Source organism: Alligator sinensis, unplaced genomic scaffold (genome assembly GCF_000455745.1).
Source record: "Alligator sinensis unplaced genomic scaffold, ASM45574v1 scaffold519_1, whole genome shotgun sequence".
In the NCBI taxonomy this organism is placed as follows: domain Eukaryota; kingdom Metazoa; phylum Chordata; order Crocodylia; family Alligatoridae; genus Alligator; species Alligator sinensis.
Window position 1 is genome coordinate 1,681,642 of NW_005842187.1, and position 16,575 is coordinate 1,698,216.

Consider the following 16,575-nt stretch of genomic DNA (forward strand, 5'->3'; position numbering starts at 1 on the left):
CACCATTATAATTCACACTATGAAAAGTTTGGAGACTTTGTTTGGCGCAGTGAGGATGAGCTGGGACCCAGGTATCTATGCTTTCACAAAGTCCTTTGAGTTTAGTCGATCCAACATCCATCATTACCTGGCCTGCGTTCTAACTGCTGAGTGCCCTGTACTTAAATCACTAGTCACATGAACGTGTCCTAGTGCCTAGTATCATTTTAGACCTTGACCCATCCTCTTGACCCTCAACCTTGACCCTGTTGTGGCTGGCTCAAGAGAGGCCGAGTTCTGGGACAGTTTAGGACATTGGTGAATTATAACAGCCTTGTGGAAGTCTGGTGCTAGCATAATGGAATGGGCTTGGACAGAAAAAGAAGCATTGTGTATGTCCCTGGAAAGTAGATAATAAGTACCTACTTCTTCTTTCTTAAGTCTGCAGCGATGAGTGGCTTTGCTTGTGTTTGGGCTTTGATCAGCAGTTTGGTTTACTAAGCTAAAATATCACAGAATGTCCCACAATATGTCCACAGATCTGAGGGGCTCAGAAAGGCTTTGTTCTGGATGTTGGGGCTATGACGCATAAGAGCCTCCTGAAGCTTTTATTTAAGGGTCAAGGGAGAAGGTTTACATGAAAAGACAGTCTTGTCATCATGACAGATTGCACAGAAAGATGCCAGTTCCTTAAGTGATCTACAACTGGCAAGTTATTAGGTTTTCCTCTGTAGTTATACCCATCTGATATCTCCTCAAAGTTTGGTGATAGAACTATATGTATTTGATAAGCTGCGGGACAATAACCCCCAACATCATGGAAATTGAAGACTCTCTCTCACTTGACATACCAAGGTTACATATAATTTTCTATCCTTCTAGTCAGTCTAGGTCATTGAGCTAGGTTCCAATTTTACAGCATATCTTTACTCACTCTCCATCATGGTTTCTGGGTGCCTTGCAAATTATAAGTACTCTCAAGGATCTCCTGTCATCCAGAGACTATAATACCAGCATACTACAGTGGCATCTTTAACTTCTAGCTATATAGTGCCCACTGCAAAATGTCAAAGGATGAAGCAGACTCAGCTTCCGTCCTTAATTTAATGCTGAGTGTGGGGATTGGGAGTTGGGTAACACAGCGACTATAAAGAATAGCAGTTCCAGCAGTATGCTGCCCCCAAACATCACGTGGAAGTATTTGCAAACGTGCAGGTTCTGACAGACTGTCGCTAAGGAATAGGGCATCCCAGGAATACACCATGTCCGAGGGCTGGGAGAGGAAACCATCCTGTCACAATCTGTTTGCCAAGCCTGGAGAGCAGCTACCATAACACCCCATGACTGCGCCGCTGTTCCCAGCTGTCCCACCATTACGGAATTCCACATTGGATTCCAAATTCAGGCAGCAGGCTGAGGGATGCCTTACAAAGTCTCTGCTCCGTCTGCTGTCTGAGAGATCTAAAGATAGGAACGGGGAGGAATGTGAAGGAGTAACTAATGGTAACAATGAAATAACTTCAAAAGATTGTACTTTTCTTGCCCACTCTGCTTATTTGGCTTCCCCAGAGATCCGTCCCTGACTCCAGAGGCATAGTTCCTTGCAAATTGCTCGACATAAATCCAGGTTAGCCTGTGAGTGGCCCTCCCACAGAGGTGACCTTGGTTATAATTTCTTTGTTAGCACATTAACTTCTGATGTGCAGCCACTGTCTCATTCTTTCTACCATCTTCCTCTTTCCTTGATGAGACTGGAAGCTGTTTCTACTCTTATGCCATCCCTTTCCATATAAACCTTTGGGAAACATGGTCTTCTGTTACTTAACTTTTCCTGGACCCTAAAGCAGCAGTGACAGTGCACCTGCATAGGATAATACCTAGCATGAAAATGCAACCTTTTTTCCCCCTATGCTAAGCATGGACATTTTAAAGGGATCATCCAGTATGCCCTTGCTGTTCCACTTACAGAAAGTAATGGCTAGATTTGTTCATGTACTCTGCAGGCGCATATACATGAGACTGTACTGCACAGTAGTCACTGCTCATTTATTTAGTACTTGTGTAATCAAGTACTGCACAGTAGCACCAGCAAACATCTTTTAAGTGACACTACTGCTCAGTAGCCTAATAATATTGCACAGTAGTGTAGTAATGCTGTTGGTGCTGTGACACGCTACTGCACATTATTATTTGGCTACTGCGCAGTCAGCATCTCATGTAAAAGCACCCTGCAAGTGGCCGTCTTCCACACAGAGATGAGGATCTCCAGTCGAACCTCAAATGTCCCTATTGTGCATCTTGAGGAACCGGTACCTCATAGCCATAACTTCTGAAAGTATCGCTCCTCTTTGCATGCAAGACCAGTCTCTTGCCAAGAATGACAGTCTGTCCTCCAGCTCCATTTCTCAAAGAGCCGTGACAATGATGGAGCCACTGACAGCAAGAGAGGTGAATGAGGATTTTCCAAGGGAACATCTCATAATGAGATTTTAATGGACAGGCTGTTCTCATTCCCAGGAGGTCATTCATTTTCATACCTTGAAATGTTTATCAGATGAGCCTCAGATCTACAGTAAATGTTGGCTCATAAAACTTAGTGACAAGAGGGAAGTCTATTGCCTCTGAGTAATAAATACATCATGTTGGAGCCCTCGAGAGCCCAGTTTCCATGAAAGCCACAGGTTACTGCAAACAGCTGCTCCGAGAAGACACACTGACAGCCAGATGTCCCAACCAGACGGTTTACATTAAGGAGACATTAAAAAACTTAGCTCATAGGTGGCCCAAGACCAGGACTTGCTGTGGTCAGCAGTGTCTTGGCACCTGGTTTGGTCTGTCCTGCTACTCTCCTTTAAATACACACAAAAAGAGACTGCAGCATTAACTTGTTCCAACAAAACAGAGGAATCTGTCTAGACCAGTAAAGGTTTAATGCTACTGTGTATGCAGTGCTTCACTCCTCCTTGGGCTTTGTTTGTTTGCTTGTTTGCCGTGTGTTGTGTTGTTGCAGTGACGGTGCTTTAATATGATAATGACTCTTTTAATAACACGGGAGATTTTAGGGGGCAGTGTCCGCCTCTCAAGAGGAAGGGAAGGAAGCTGATAAGGTTAGATTGTTTTCTCCCTTCCCCACACCCGACTCTTGCCCACCTTCTCTCATCGCTTCAGGAAATGACATCAGCATAGGGTTTTACGGCCCTCCCTGTCTTAAAGCAAGCCTGCTAGGGAGGGGAGAGACGAGCCTCTTAAAACGCAAGCGTCTCCACCAGGCAGCAGCTGCATTGTGGTAACAGGAGGGAGTGTGACGCACTGATGAGAGGCTGCGATAACACCCTGCGGAGTTCTGGGCTCTCTCTCTTCCCATCGGAGAGCCTGACGGACCCGGGTCAGTTATAACTTTAGTGGAAAATCTGAAACCATTACAAGGACACCGCACAGGACATACCAAGCAGGCAGATGCCCTCTCCCCCACGCTCCCACTGCAACCTTAGGACAAGACTCCGCTTGATTTAAGGAAGATGCTGCTACCTGCCTGCCCTTGGACTCTAGCCTGTGCAATGCTAGTGCTGTTCATTCTGGGACGGGTACCCAGGCACTCTGCAGGCAGATGGGAGCAAAGTGAGCATCACTGTCCCCTTGTTACTGATGGATAGAGTGAAACAGGGAAAGGTAAACTGCTTCGTCTTTGGGCAGCTGCTGGTCTATGCCAGAGCCGGAAAAAGCCAACCCGAGGTGCTCGGTCCTTGGTTCTTTAACGTGCCTGCTCTGAGCTGGGAGCAGACCCCCTCTCCTCTGCTCTAATCATTGCACCCTGCTACCTCGCAGAAAACTGGGAGCCAGACATCCTGACTCTCTACCCCCTGCTCTGATCATCACTGTCACATGCCTCCTTGTGGCAGAGCTTTTAGTCAGATGAAGGCTTTCAGCTGCCATTCAGCAAAGACCCTTCACTGTGTCTATTCAAACTCCACTCCCACGAGGTACAAGAGAAGGAAGCAACAGTGCAGAGCCTCTGTTTCTAATCCTCCTCTCCATCATTTTTGACTGCAGAATCAACCCTCTAAATCCTTTGCTTAAATAGGAAACAGAGCCGGTCCCTGGCAGGCACTGACTTAAAACAACTGACCTTGAAACGCTGTGTGGCAAGCAAGATGGACCCTAGCGAGCTGCATTATCAGTTCGGGATGTCTTAGAGTGGGAAGTGGAAGCAATTAAGGGTTGACGGCTCAGTATAGAGCATGGTCATCCTTGGCTGTAGCCTGCTATAAGTCTGACATTCCCAGCCATCCCCTCCTGCTCCTCTCCTTTCATAAGGCAATAAATTGTTGTTTCTGGCGGGGGTGGGGTAGGTCAGCATTTAGGAAGATTTCATTTCCAGTATTTGAAAAGGTGGTCACTGTGACCCGACATCTCCCCACAGGGAGCACTTGGGTAATACCCGGAGTTTGATTTATGGCATTAAATTGGCAGACCAAGAACTGCTTCTGTAATTTATTACCCAGCCTTCCCCAGAAGACTTCTCTCTCTTTCTTGCACCTCCACCGTCCTCCCCTCCCCTTTCCTGTGTGCGCACTTTCTCTCTCTCTCTCTCTCCCTCTCCCTCTCTCTCTCGTTATCCCTTTTTTTTTTTTAACTGAGAAAAACTGCCAGCCAGAAGCAAATTCAGCATTTACACATGGCTTCATGAGCCCTCTCAGATAACATAGACCCACTCCGACCAGGGAAACTCAGCAGTCTGGCTCTAGTTGAGAGGGTTTACCATTGATGTAGGACTGCCAGAAATGATCAGAACCACTTTCCTCCCTCCCCTCCATTTCAGGAAGGTCCTTCACCCCCTCCATTTTTTTATTCCATACATAGCTTCCCCCTCCCATGTTGATCCATCATATGTTTTGTAGTTAGTGCACACTTCTGGCCAATCCACCACTTGCTGCTTCCCACCATCACTCTCCTCCCCGCCGACCCCCCACGCCATAAATTCTTGGAAGCCCACCAGCCATTTCACAGGGTACAAGTACAAACAAAGCAACCATGTAGTGAGATGGAGTGGAGAGGTGCAACCACAATTTTGATGAAAAGCCTTGTGGAAAACTAAACAAAATCTCTCCATACCCTGAGGAGTGTTGCCCCAGGAACTAAAAGGTATTTAGCATGGAGTATGTTCTTTCATGCCCCTGTTTGGCCTTCCAAGCTGTCACTGTCATAACAGTGATCATTGGTCTTCCTTGCTTGAACAGAGAAAACAAGTATAGCACTTCTCAAGCACAGCAGAAACATCTATAGTAATGCCTACAGGTATTAGGATAGCAGGGCCAACAGAGTTAGAGAGAGAAAATGAGAGAAAGTAATAAAGACAAGAAGAGAAAGGATATAAGAGATGTGCAGATGGAACAGGATACACAGAGAAGAGGTAAATGTTGAGAGAAGTGAGCAGAAGACTGAGGAGAAAAAATGGTTGGGAGATGGAAAGAACATGTGAACAAGGATGAGAGAAAGAGATGAGACTGGAAGCACATATGCATGTGTTTTGGAAATTTAGACCTTCCTCTGAAGCATCCAGTGGTGGCTAAAGTGAGAGATAGGATGGGTCATTAAATCTGTTACTGGAGCCTTTGTTTTTTTTTCTTAATCTAATGGGTGAAGCTCATCCATGTGGGCACCAATCATACTGCCATGGGTGTCTCTGAGCAGATCAAGAGTGATTACAGGGCTCTGGGTGCAAGGGTGAAGAGGACGGGGGCACAGATCATGTTTTCCTCAATCCTTCTGGTCAAGGGGAAGGTCCCTGGCAGGAGCAGATGCATCCTACAGGTCACTGCATGGTGTTGCCAGCAGAGATTAGGCTTCTTCAACCATGGGATGTTGTTCCAAGAGGAAGGATTGCTAGCAAGAGACAGGATCCACCTGATGAAGAGAGGGAAGAGCATCTTCACAGACAGGCTCGCTAACCTAGTGAGGAGGGCTTTAAACTAGGGTTGCCAGGGTATGGAGACCAAAGCCCTGAGGCAAGGGGGGAAGTCAGAGACATAGAAGAAGTACAAGCAGGAGGAGGCAATAAGGGAGGCCTCCTCGTTCTTCTTGAGAAATCAGGACAATCGGCGAGTCACCTCAGGTGTCTGTATACATATGCACAGAGCCTGCGAGACAAGCAGGAAGAATTGGAAGTCCTCGCACAGTGACGGCACTATGATGTGATTGGAATAACAGAGACTTGGTGGGAGCACGTATAAGTGGAGCACAGTCATGGATGGATAAAACTGTTCAGGAAGGACAGGCAGGGGAGAAGAGGAGGAGTTGCACTGTATGTAAAAGAGCCATATGATTGTTCAGAGCTCCAATATGCAATGGAGATAGGCCTGCTGAAAGTCTCTGGGTTAAGGTCAGAGAGGAGAGCAACAAGGGAGATGTCATGGTGGGGGTCTGTGATAAACCACTAAACCAGGAGGATGAGGTAGATGGGGCTTTCTTCAAACAGCTAGTGGACATTTCCAGATTGCAGGTGCTGCTTCTTATGGGGGACTTCAATCACCTTGGCATCCTCTGGGAGGACAATACAGCAGTGTGAAGGTAATCCAGGGAGTTTTTGGAGAGCATTGGAGACAACACTGGTGCAAGAGACCAACTAGGAGTTGTGCTCTTCTTGACCTGCTGCTCACAAATAGGGAAGAATTGGTGGGAGATGTAGTAGTTGTTGGCAAGTTGCACAGCAGTGACCATAAGATGATCAAATTCAAGATCCTGACAAAAGGAAGAAAGAAGAACATCAGAGTATGGCCCCTGAACTTCAGAAAAGCAGACTTTGACTCCATTAGGGAACTGATGGGCAGGATCCTCTGGGAGGCCAGTCTGAGGGGGAGAGGAGTTAGCTCCCAGACTACTGCACTGGGCAGCACTGTTTGGGGAGAAGGTGAGAAGCCCTCAGTGGTGAAAGAACAGGTTAGGGACCCTTTAGGAAATCTGGACGTGTACAAGTCGAGGGGCCAGATGAGGTGCATCCAAAGGTGCTGAAGGATTTGGCTGGTGTGATTGCAGAGCCACTGGTCATTATCTTTGAAGACTTGTAGCAATCATGGGAGGTGCTGGACAATTGGAAAAGGGCAAATATAGTGCCCATCTTTAAGAAAGGAAAGGAGGAGGATCCAGGGAACTACAGACCAGACAGCCTCACCTCAGTCCTGAGAAAAAATAATGGAGCAGATCCTCAAGGAATCCATTTCTAAGCACTTTGAGGATAAAAAGGGTGATTAGGAACAGTCAGGGTGGATTCACCTTGGACAAGTAATGCCTGACCAACCTGATTGCCTTCTGAGATGTGATAACTGGCTCTGTGGATACAGGGAAAGCAGTGGGCATAATATACCTTGACTTTAGCAAGGCTTTTGATACCGTCTCCCACAGCATTCTTGCAGGCAAGCTAAGGACATATGTGTTGAATGAATGGACTGTAAGGTGGATAGAAAGTTGGCTAGATTGTCAGGCTCATCAGGTAGTAATCAACGGCTCAATGTCTAGCTGGCGCCCAGTATCAAGTAAAGTACCTCAGGGATCAGTCTTGTTCAATATCTTCATTTTGGAAGATGAGATGGAGTTCGCAGCAACTGGGCTTATTTAGTCTGGAGAAGAGAAGACTGAGTGGGGATTTGATAGCAGCCTTTAACTACCTGAAGAAGGGTCCAAAGAGGATGGAGCTGGACTGTTCTCAGTGGTGGCAGATGACAAAACAAGGAGCAATGGTCTCAAGTTGCAGCAAGGGGAGTTTAGGTTGGATATTAGGAAGAACGTTCTCACTAGGAGGGTGGTAAAGCACTGGAACAGGTCACCCAGAGAGGTGAGGGAATCTCCATCCTTGGAGGTTTTTAAAGCCCGGCTTGATAAAGCCCTGGTTGGAATGATCTAGCTGAGGCTGGTCCTGCTTTGAGCAGGGGGTTGGACTAGATATGACCTCCCGAGGTCCTTTCCAACCCTCATTTTCTATGGTTCTCTGATTCTAAGCTGTTTGCTGGAGCCGGTACACTTTTTGATACAATGAATTCCTTCATTGTTTACTGGCAAACACGAAAGCCAGGGATACTCTCTGCAAACATCAATTTAGCTGCCCTTTGTGACAGAATTTAAGAGACAAACTACTATCTGTTTGTGGCCCTCCCCATGCCATCCCTTGTTTGGCTCCTCTGTAACAGCTTGTGTCATTTTCCTCTAGTCTACGTTGTCCCATCATCTCCACTCAATCCACTAGCCTCGATGGCACAAAGAGAAGCATGTCCCTTTAAGTCAGCACATATAGGACTGGAGCCAACAGCTAGAGGACTTCCTCGCTTTGAATCACCCAGTGGGTAACAAAAATGACACAGTGTTCCTGGTGCTGAGACAGCTGAGATGAATGCCTTACCTTTGATGCCCTGTGCTCTCTCATTGCTCATGCTAGACACCACTGGCTCTTTAGCTAGCCCAGTGCAGATATGTGTGTAGACTCACATAGTCCAGCCTGTTTCATGGAGTTCTTCATCTAACAAGGAATAAATTGTTTCCAGATGTCTGCCTGGGAATTGGTTTTCTTTTCTTCCTGTAGAAGCCTTCCCTCTCCTTCTGTTCACCTCAGTAGCGTGAGCAATTCCCACCATCCTTACTTTTCATCATCAGGGTTGCACCGTTCAGACAAAATCCCTCTTCACTAACCTCCATCTTCACTCACTCATTATGAAGCTTTCATGAAGTGTAATGGTTCTTGCTGTCCAAAACTGGATGGGTGGACAGCGCCTGGCTGGTGGGACTGTATTTAACATGAACTACAACTGATCAGCATGTTTGGTTAAAAATTGTCTCTTCATCTGCACTTTTACAATTGTACTTAATACCAGGAACTTCCCAGTGCTTTACTGGAAACCAGTAGTGTTCCCTCAAGAGACACATTGCCATTGCACATCAAAATCTGATGCTCGTTGGTACCTCATTTAGCCCCCCTTGAACTTAAGTGGTATCTCCAGGGTGAGGGCACTGCAGAATTTGGCTCTTGGGTGCACAGAGCTTTAGCCATGTCAGCCTTTTTGGAAGCACTGGCCTCACTAATAGTTAATATTCAGAGATATTCAGCTAATGATTTCTAGGAAGGATGGCTATGGAAGGGAGAGGGACTGGCTTCCTAGTGTGGTGTCTACTTACAGGAATTTAGTTAACAGATCGAGGTGGCTGTGGTCAAAGGCCAGCCTAACACATTGAATGTGTATGTGTATAGTGAAGCTTTATAATTAGTCCTGAACTGCCCTAACTGAGCCTGTTCTTGTACATTAAATCAAGACACATCCACTGCACTCAAAATGACAATTGCTGGACAAAGGTGTTCACACTTGGTATTTGGTTGGCCTGGAGGAATTATTTCGAGGCCATCCTAGTTTGCAGGTGGAAGGGCGGCTGCTTATCTGAGGCTGAGAGGGGCTAGTGAGTTGTTACCTTTTGGTATAACTTTCCCTCCCTAGAGCAGGTTATGGCCTGGTAGACCTCTTGCCTTCTCTCTCTCTCTCTCTCCATCTCAGTCTGTAGCTCGTGCTTTTCTGACTCATGGCAAATGCTTTCTTGGAATCTCAATCAGTGGATGCTGTTAAGTGCATAGCCACATCAGAAAATAGCTGCCTCCCAACTGTATAGCTAGCAATCCAGGGCTGAAACACCATAAAGCTTTCATAATCAAATAATCCCCATGTTTATGCCTAGCTGACTGACAGCACTGCCTCTGACATATCATTATCGGGAATTTACATTCCTCCAGTAACTGCAAAAACCCCCAACCCCAAATCCAGAGCTTTTCAGAGGCACCAGAGGGAGAGGAAGTAATCTGTGATCTTGAGACTTTCAGACCACTGAAGTAAACCCTCTCCCCCTCCCCACCCCCACGTGTGATTTAGCACTTTACTAACACTCACTAGGGGATATTTTGTTTTGTCCTCCTTTGTTGTTGTACTTTTCTTTCTCTGCCGTTATAGAGCTCAGTTCTTTCTATCCATTTCCCATCATGAAAGCTTGAGAAAAATGCAGTTCTCTGGACTCAGTTGGGTGCCTGTATATGTGGGTTGCCTGTAGTTGGGTGCCTATATATGTACATCATTCATGTTCTAATTAGGATGCTCCAGCGTCACCATGCTGTCACGTGTATTAAGCCCCTGCACATTTCAAAATGGCCATGAAGGCATTTTATCTAAACCTGGTCAAATGAGCTTTAAATAAAGTGTCCCACCGCCATCTTGAAATGTGCAAGGGCTTGATACACATGATGGTGAGCTGTTTTCATTAGACCAGCTATCCAGGAACTGCTCTAATTAAAATGCTCTGCCCCTCCCCCAGGCATGTGTATAGGTAACCATTAGCTAGGGAGGGTAGCATATCTGCTTGAGGTACTTCCTAGGCTGGGGCATGGGTCAGGGGACAGCAAGTGTGTTAGAGGGCTTCAGAAAAGCAAGGACCCAGGGGAAACTGTATAACTATTAGGGCTGTGCGAGGCTTCAGACAGAGCTTTGGATCTGGAGAAGCTTTGGACACTTCGGGGTCCGAAGCAGCACATCCGGGTCGAAGCGCTGCCTCGTTCAGCTTCCTGAAGCGGTTCGGAGCTGCCTCGGAGATCTGGCCATAGGGTATAATGGGGAAACAATAAAATATCTATAACATTGTTTTTTGTCTGATTTGGATGAAATTTTCAGGGATGGTGGACACTGCAGAGAGAATGAATCATGCCATGCTTCAAAAATATCAGTGCAGGGGCTAGGGGGGGAATGGCACCCCAAATTCTTGAAAGCAAAACTCATGTCACATTTAGGTGTTACAACATAGCGGGGTGAAAAACTGCAGGGATGGTAGCTCTTACTGAGGCCACAAAGCCTGCCAAGTTTCAAGAAGATCGGTGCAGGGGTTTTCAGGCAACTGTACCCCAGTTATTGAAAGCACAACTCCTGTCAGGTCTACGTGTTACAACAGAGTGGGGTCAAAACTGCAGGGCTGGTAGCTCTTACTGAAGCCACAAAACCTGCCAAGCTTCAAGAAGTTCAGTGATCGGTGGAGGGGTTTGGGGGGAACTGCCCCGCAAGCTGCGGACAAGCAAAACTCCTGCCATGGGTGCTGTGGGACTGACTGTGTCTGGCGTGGGGCGGGGAGGGGAGACACTGCTGCAGGCCTGGCTGCTGAGCTGCTGTGTTCCCAGTTACCAATCAATCAATCATGATTCACACAGGGACCAGGGACTCAGGGACCAGCTCAATACACAGGACCCAGCTACTACATAAGGACTTAATGAGCATCAATTAGCACCTACAAAACCAGGCTAAGGAGAGGAAAGAATCAATACAGACAATCAACTGCCCCAGGACAGACACAGTCTTGGCGAAGTTTTGCCTGTTAGCAGCTGGGGGTGCAGGGCCCCAGAGGCCCCCTGCACCCATCTCCTCCACAGCTGGCAGGCATCGCGGCCTCAGCAGGGGCCACCATCCCTGCAGCTGTCACCCCCCTGCGCCTTAACACACGCAGGGTCACCCATGGCACGAGTTTTGCTTGTCCGCAGCTTGAGGAGCAGTTCCCCCCAAACCCCTGCACCGATCTTCTTGAAACTTGGCAGACTTTGTGGCCTCAGCAGGGGCTACCATCCCTGCAGTTTTCATCACCCTGTGGTGTAATACACAGCCGTGACATGAGCTTGGCTTTCAAGAATTTGGGGTACAGTTCCCCCCAAGCCCCTGCACCAATCTTCCTGAAACTTGGCAGGTTTCATGCTCTCAGCAGAGGCTACCATTCCTGCAAGTTTCATTCAAATAGGAGAAAAAAACAACAACATTATAAATATTTCATTGATTCCCCATTATACCCTATGGCTGGATCTCCGAGGCGGCTCCGAAGCTTCGGCCAGATCAGAGCGGAAACCTGGTCCAGATCGTATCGCGGGCATCTGAAGTGGCTGGATCAGATTGCTGCCGACTCGCACAGGCCTAATAACTATCCTTTGCTTTTTGCTTCTCCTGTTTCCTTGAGACTGGAGCCATGATGCTAGATCAAACTAACCTGCTGGGTCTGTAGCAGGCAAGATTCAAACCTGTGCCCGAGGGCCCTAACAAATGTTTAATCCATTGTCATAAGTAGTCATCTACAACTACTGTTGACAGAGAGGTAGAGAGCTCCCTATGTCTTCAGCTCAATCAGTTGTTTCCATGAAATAACTGAAAGGAGAATTTTCTCCCTGAATAATGAAAAGGGAGGGAAAAAATCCAGCTTCCAACAACATGTTCTTCTTTCTCGCACTCTTCAGAAAGCAATAACAAAGGAGCGTGTTTTACATTTAGACAGCCAAAGTGAGTCACCTCAGGAGCAGACTGCATTCATGGATGCATCTCCAAACAAGCCATACTTGTTCTGCACTCATCAGTGATCCCACTAAGAGTGGACTTATTTCAGCTGAAAATTTAATCAAGGCTCTCACTCCTCAGGGAAGCTTGCTAGTTTTGAAACCCTGGGCAGAACTCAATACATTTTCTGTGATGTCCAATGCTGTTGAAAACCACATTATTTGCAAGAGGTCATAGTGGCTAGAGAATGAACTGAGAGATATGCTGAGAGGTTATAGCCCCAGGTGACCTTTGGTCAGTTGTGGCCTGTTGTGGTCTGTTGTGACCTTTGGTCATTCATGTCTCCTGCCTCAGTTTCTCCATATAGACATTGGGAATAGTATTTTCCTGGTGTATACGGTAGTAAGTACTATAGAAATGTAAAGTATTATTATCAGCTAGCATTTGGCCAGGCCCAAGTGTCTGCCTACCATACAGTGACAACTTCTTTTTTGATAGGTCACTTGCCTATATTATAGGTTAGAGCAGGGGTGGCCAACCTCTGGCATGCATGTTGCAAGTGGCACGGGCAGACTCTGTGTGGCATGCAGCAGACTGGGGAGGTGACAGGGAACAGAAGGAGCAGCAGGTTGGACGGGGAGGGGGATCAGAGAAGTACTCAGGGAGGGCATAAGATTTATGGCACATGTGCCAAAAAGGTTGGTCCCCCACTGGGTTTGAGGCATCACTTGATCCCAGGAATCCTGGCTCTTAGACCCCTCTTCTCTCTGTTCTCCCCACCTACCTCCTTTGTCCTACTCTTGTCTTCGTTCTAGGAAAGCGCACCTGATCCTAAGGAGGTTGGAGAAAGTCAGCAACCACTGCTCGACCCTGTTACGCAGTGCCTATATCCAGAGCCGCACCGAAACCATGCCCTACCTGTTCTGCCGCAGTGAAGAGGTTCGGCCACCCGGCATGGTCTGGTACAGCATCCTAAAAGACACCAAAGTGACATGTGAAGAGAAGATGGTTTCCATGCTGCGCAACATGTACGGAGAGTCCAAGGGGCGGTGAGGGAAGATGTCGGCCTGAAGCTGTGGAAGGCAAAGGGACTCCAAGGAGTCAAGAACTTGTGATATCCTGAATAGCTGGTGGGATGTGGGGGAAGGGTGACGTTCGGAGGGGTTGGAGGGGACAGCAAGGCCGAACGGGACTTTCTCGCTAAGATGGTGGAGAAACGAGAAATCAGCAAGTTGGACTTTAATTTCCTTTTTTTATTTTTAAAGAGAAAATACCTAATTTGACTCAGCATAAAAGTCTCTCCTTTTTAATCTTTTCTTACTGAATTTCCTGGACTACACACATGAAACCCGAGTGGAGGAGAAATCCAAAAGAGCCAGGGCCACACCAGGGAGTGAACTGGGAGAGGGGAGAGATTGACTTGGGCATGACCTCCCCTGCTAGCCCTGGAAGCGGATGGGCTAGGAAAGGGGAGGTGGGTGGTGAACTGCCTCGGTGCATCAAGGAGAAAAAAGAAACACCTTGGTTCTGGGAGGCGCCGTGAGAAGCTGGAGGCACCATCCTGAATGTGGAGGTCATGGAGATTCATGCCAGGCAAGTGCCAGGACATTGCAGGCAAACTGTTTTTTTAACACTCCCAAGTTTATAGAACTGTTCCTTGGGGAGCCTTCATTTGCAGGGTTCCTGACAGGTTGTTCTGTGCATTAAAGATTCATATTAAGTCCACCTTCCTTGCCTGCTTGGTATTTCTTACTGATGCACTTCTCTGCTGCTGTCTGTGATCATATACAGGGTCTTTACATGGAGTGACCTGGGATGGAAATGAGTCACTTGAGAGCCCTTCTGTAAGAAATCCCAGTGTCAGGTACATGGCTAAAGGGCCAATTCTTTGCCTGACAAGCCACTTCTGAAACTCACCTGGGGGTAAAGGAGACAGCAGCTGAGCAATAAAAGGGGAATGGGGGGGAGAGCATAACCTCTTTGTGTAGAACCAGACAGCTCTTCTTCTGCAGTACCCCCAGCCCCTCTGGACATTAATGAGTGCTGTAGGCATGTGTACAAGTCCAAGAACTAAATAGATGTGGAGGCTGTTTTATTTTTATGACAGGTGTACAGGTGGCACGCGAGTTGTGTGAATAATGGGTTGTTCTGTTAGGTAGCCAAACCTCAATATGAGGGCATAGGGGAGGGAATGGGGGAAAAAATATTAAGTCTACCCTCCCACCCAAAGAAACAAGGGGAAAAAATGAAAAAAAAATGTTCGCATTGAATGAAATGTTTTGGTCAACCCAACTCAAAATGTAGTCTTTAAGTTTGGGATGATTTAACTCTTCACATGCTTGTAAAAAATAGGTTAATTTGCAAATGAAAATGTTTTGAAACAAAAATTTAGTTGCATTCAGAAAATTTCAAAAGGAAGCAGCCTGGCTTTCCAAAATGTTTTCCTCTTTCTTGTTTTCTGCTGAAACTGTTCACCAAAATTTTCTGCAATGGCCATGAGTTTGGGTTGCCCAATGCTGCATTTTTTGATAAACTTAGTGTTCATCAAAAAAAAAAAGTTGCCGTCTGGCAAACACTTAACGGCACAGGTAGGGAAGCTGAGGCTCAACATCTTGCTCCACACTTCACAGAAGTCAGACAGAAGTCTATGTCAGTGGTCTTTGAGTAACGCCTTAGTTCAGCGGTTCCCAACCTCTGACAGATTGTGCACTATCAATTTAAAATGATACAACCTTAAGTACCACCAGCAAATGTTTGTCAAGTAAAGTAATTATAATAAATCTGTTAACATGTACCATTGACAGGTTGTCTACATACCACCACTGGTGGTACCCATACCACAGATTGGGAACTGCTGCTTTAGTTACTTCCCTTTGCAAGTCAGAAGATGTGTTTGGTCTTAGCTTAGGCATCTGCTGAGGCAGCAATGCAAGGGGCGTTCACATTTGCAAGGTCCTGTCTGAACTGTTGAAAAGGAGTTTAGAACTGACCAACCTCTGTTCCTGTAAGAACGATAATGTGGGGAAGGGGATTAGTGATGACACCAAGGAAGAACACTCCATCTTCGAAGCTCCTTTAAAGTAGCAAACGTCATTTCATTGTTTTTGCAGCACCAAACATGATGAGAAGGCACTGGTGCCTGACCGGGGGGGCGGGTCACTAGATGCTACAAATAGTAAATAACAGCAATAGTTGTCTCCGAATCTTTCATATATTAAATGCCTATATGAGCCATCTCTGCTTCCCACATTCCAGACCCAAATTTGCTAATTTGAGATCCATATTGTTCCTATTGTAAGATGCTTAGAGAACAACTTGTGTCATCATGCAATCATGGTGCCACTTGCATAATAAAGTGCTTAATCCCCTGGCACCTAAAAGACTCTCCTTCATAATCTTCTTTTCCCTTCCTTTGGGTCTTGCTTGTCTGCTGTAGTCCCTTGGGCCTCTGGAAGTGGTGAGTTTTTGTCCTCCATCACTCACCAAATTCTTTTTGCCATTCAGGACCAGATGGTGCATTTGCAAGGAAAATTGAAAGAGCTTCTCTTTGCGTCTCTGCATGGAGGCCAACCACAATGTGCAGCATTTAACACACAGTGGATACAAGGTGCTTCTTCTTCAGAAGTGCTGTGCTTCTGCAAGCTTTCACTGACTTCGATTGCAGCTTCAGAGGCTCCCTAACTCTTGACCTGGAGGCAGAGGAGTTTGCAGTGAGCGGGTGACATGCTACCCAGGCATGATGAAGTGGATACCACACCCTCTCAATAGCCCTGCAACTGCTGTGAGTTTTCACTGCCCGACAACCCAGAGTGAGAATTCTGGCTGAATCCCAGGGTCTTCTACTGCAGGCAATCGCTGCTCTCCCTTTCCAACTCTTGAGCTTGCCCTGGACACCCTCCAGGATTTAATTGGGCAAACAGCTCCTTTTAAAAATACCATATAAACCCTACTTAGCCCCCAAAATGAAGCACGTGGCTCAGATGCACCTCAGATCACATGCCGAGTAAGGGAATTGGAGAAGAGGTTAAGGAAAGATTTGTTAGGATCTATTATTGTGTCAAACAAAACAAAGTCAAACTCTTGAACTGAAAATAAGTTGCTGCTCAATGCCCTGACTGCTGTTTTGGCATCAAGTTGCTGCACTGTCATATACTGCCATTAAAAATACCATGTGCAGCTGTGAGAGGAATCTCTTGGGTACCCTAGATCCAGGCTGAAGAGACCTGATTCTTCTCTTTCCTTACAACCATGTAAACTCATTGACTTTTAATGGGGGGGG

The 16,575-nt window shown here is 46.7% G+C and overlaps 1 protein-coding gene across 1 annotated transcript in view; it reads left to right on the forward strand.

Moving 5' to 3' along the window:
* ASTN2 (astrotactin 2) overlaps window positions 1-14,016 on the forward strand; it is a 594,006-nt gene extending 579,990 nt beyond the window's left edge. The window contains 2 exon segments of the mRNA XM_006026274.3: window positions 1-71; window positions 13,112-14,016. The exon segment at window positions 1-71 is cut by the window's left edge and continues 30 nt beyond it. Of these exon segments, the coding sequence (XP_006026336.1) occupies window positions 1-71; window positions 13,112-13,349 (309 nt within the window). The 3' untranslated portion in view covers window positions 13,350-14,016.
* The last annotated feature ends 2,559 nt before the right edge of the window (window positions 14,017-16,575 follow it).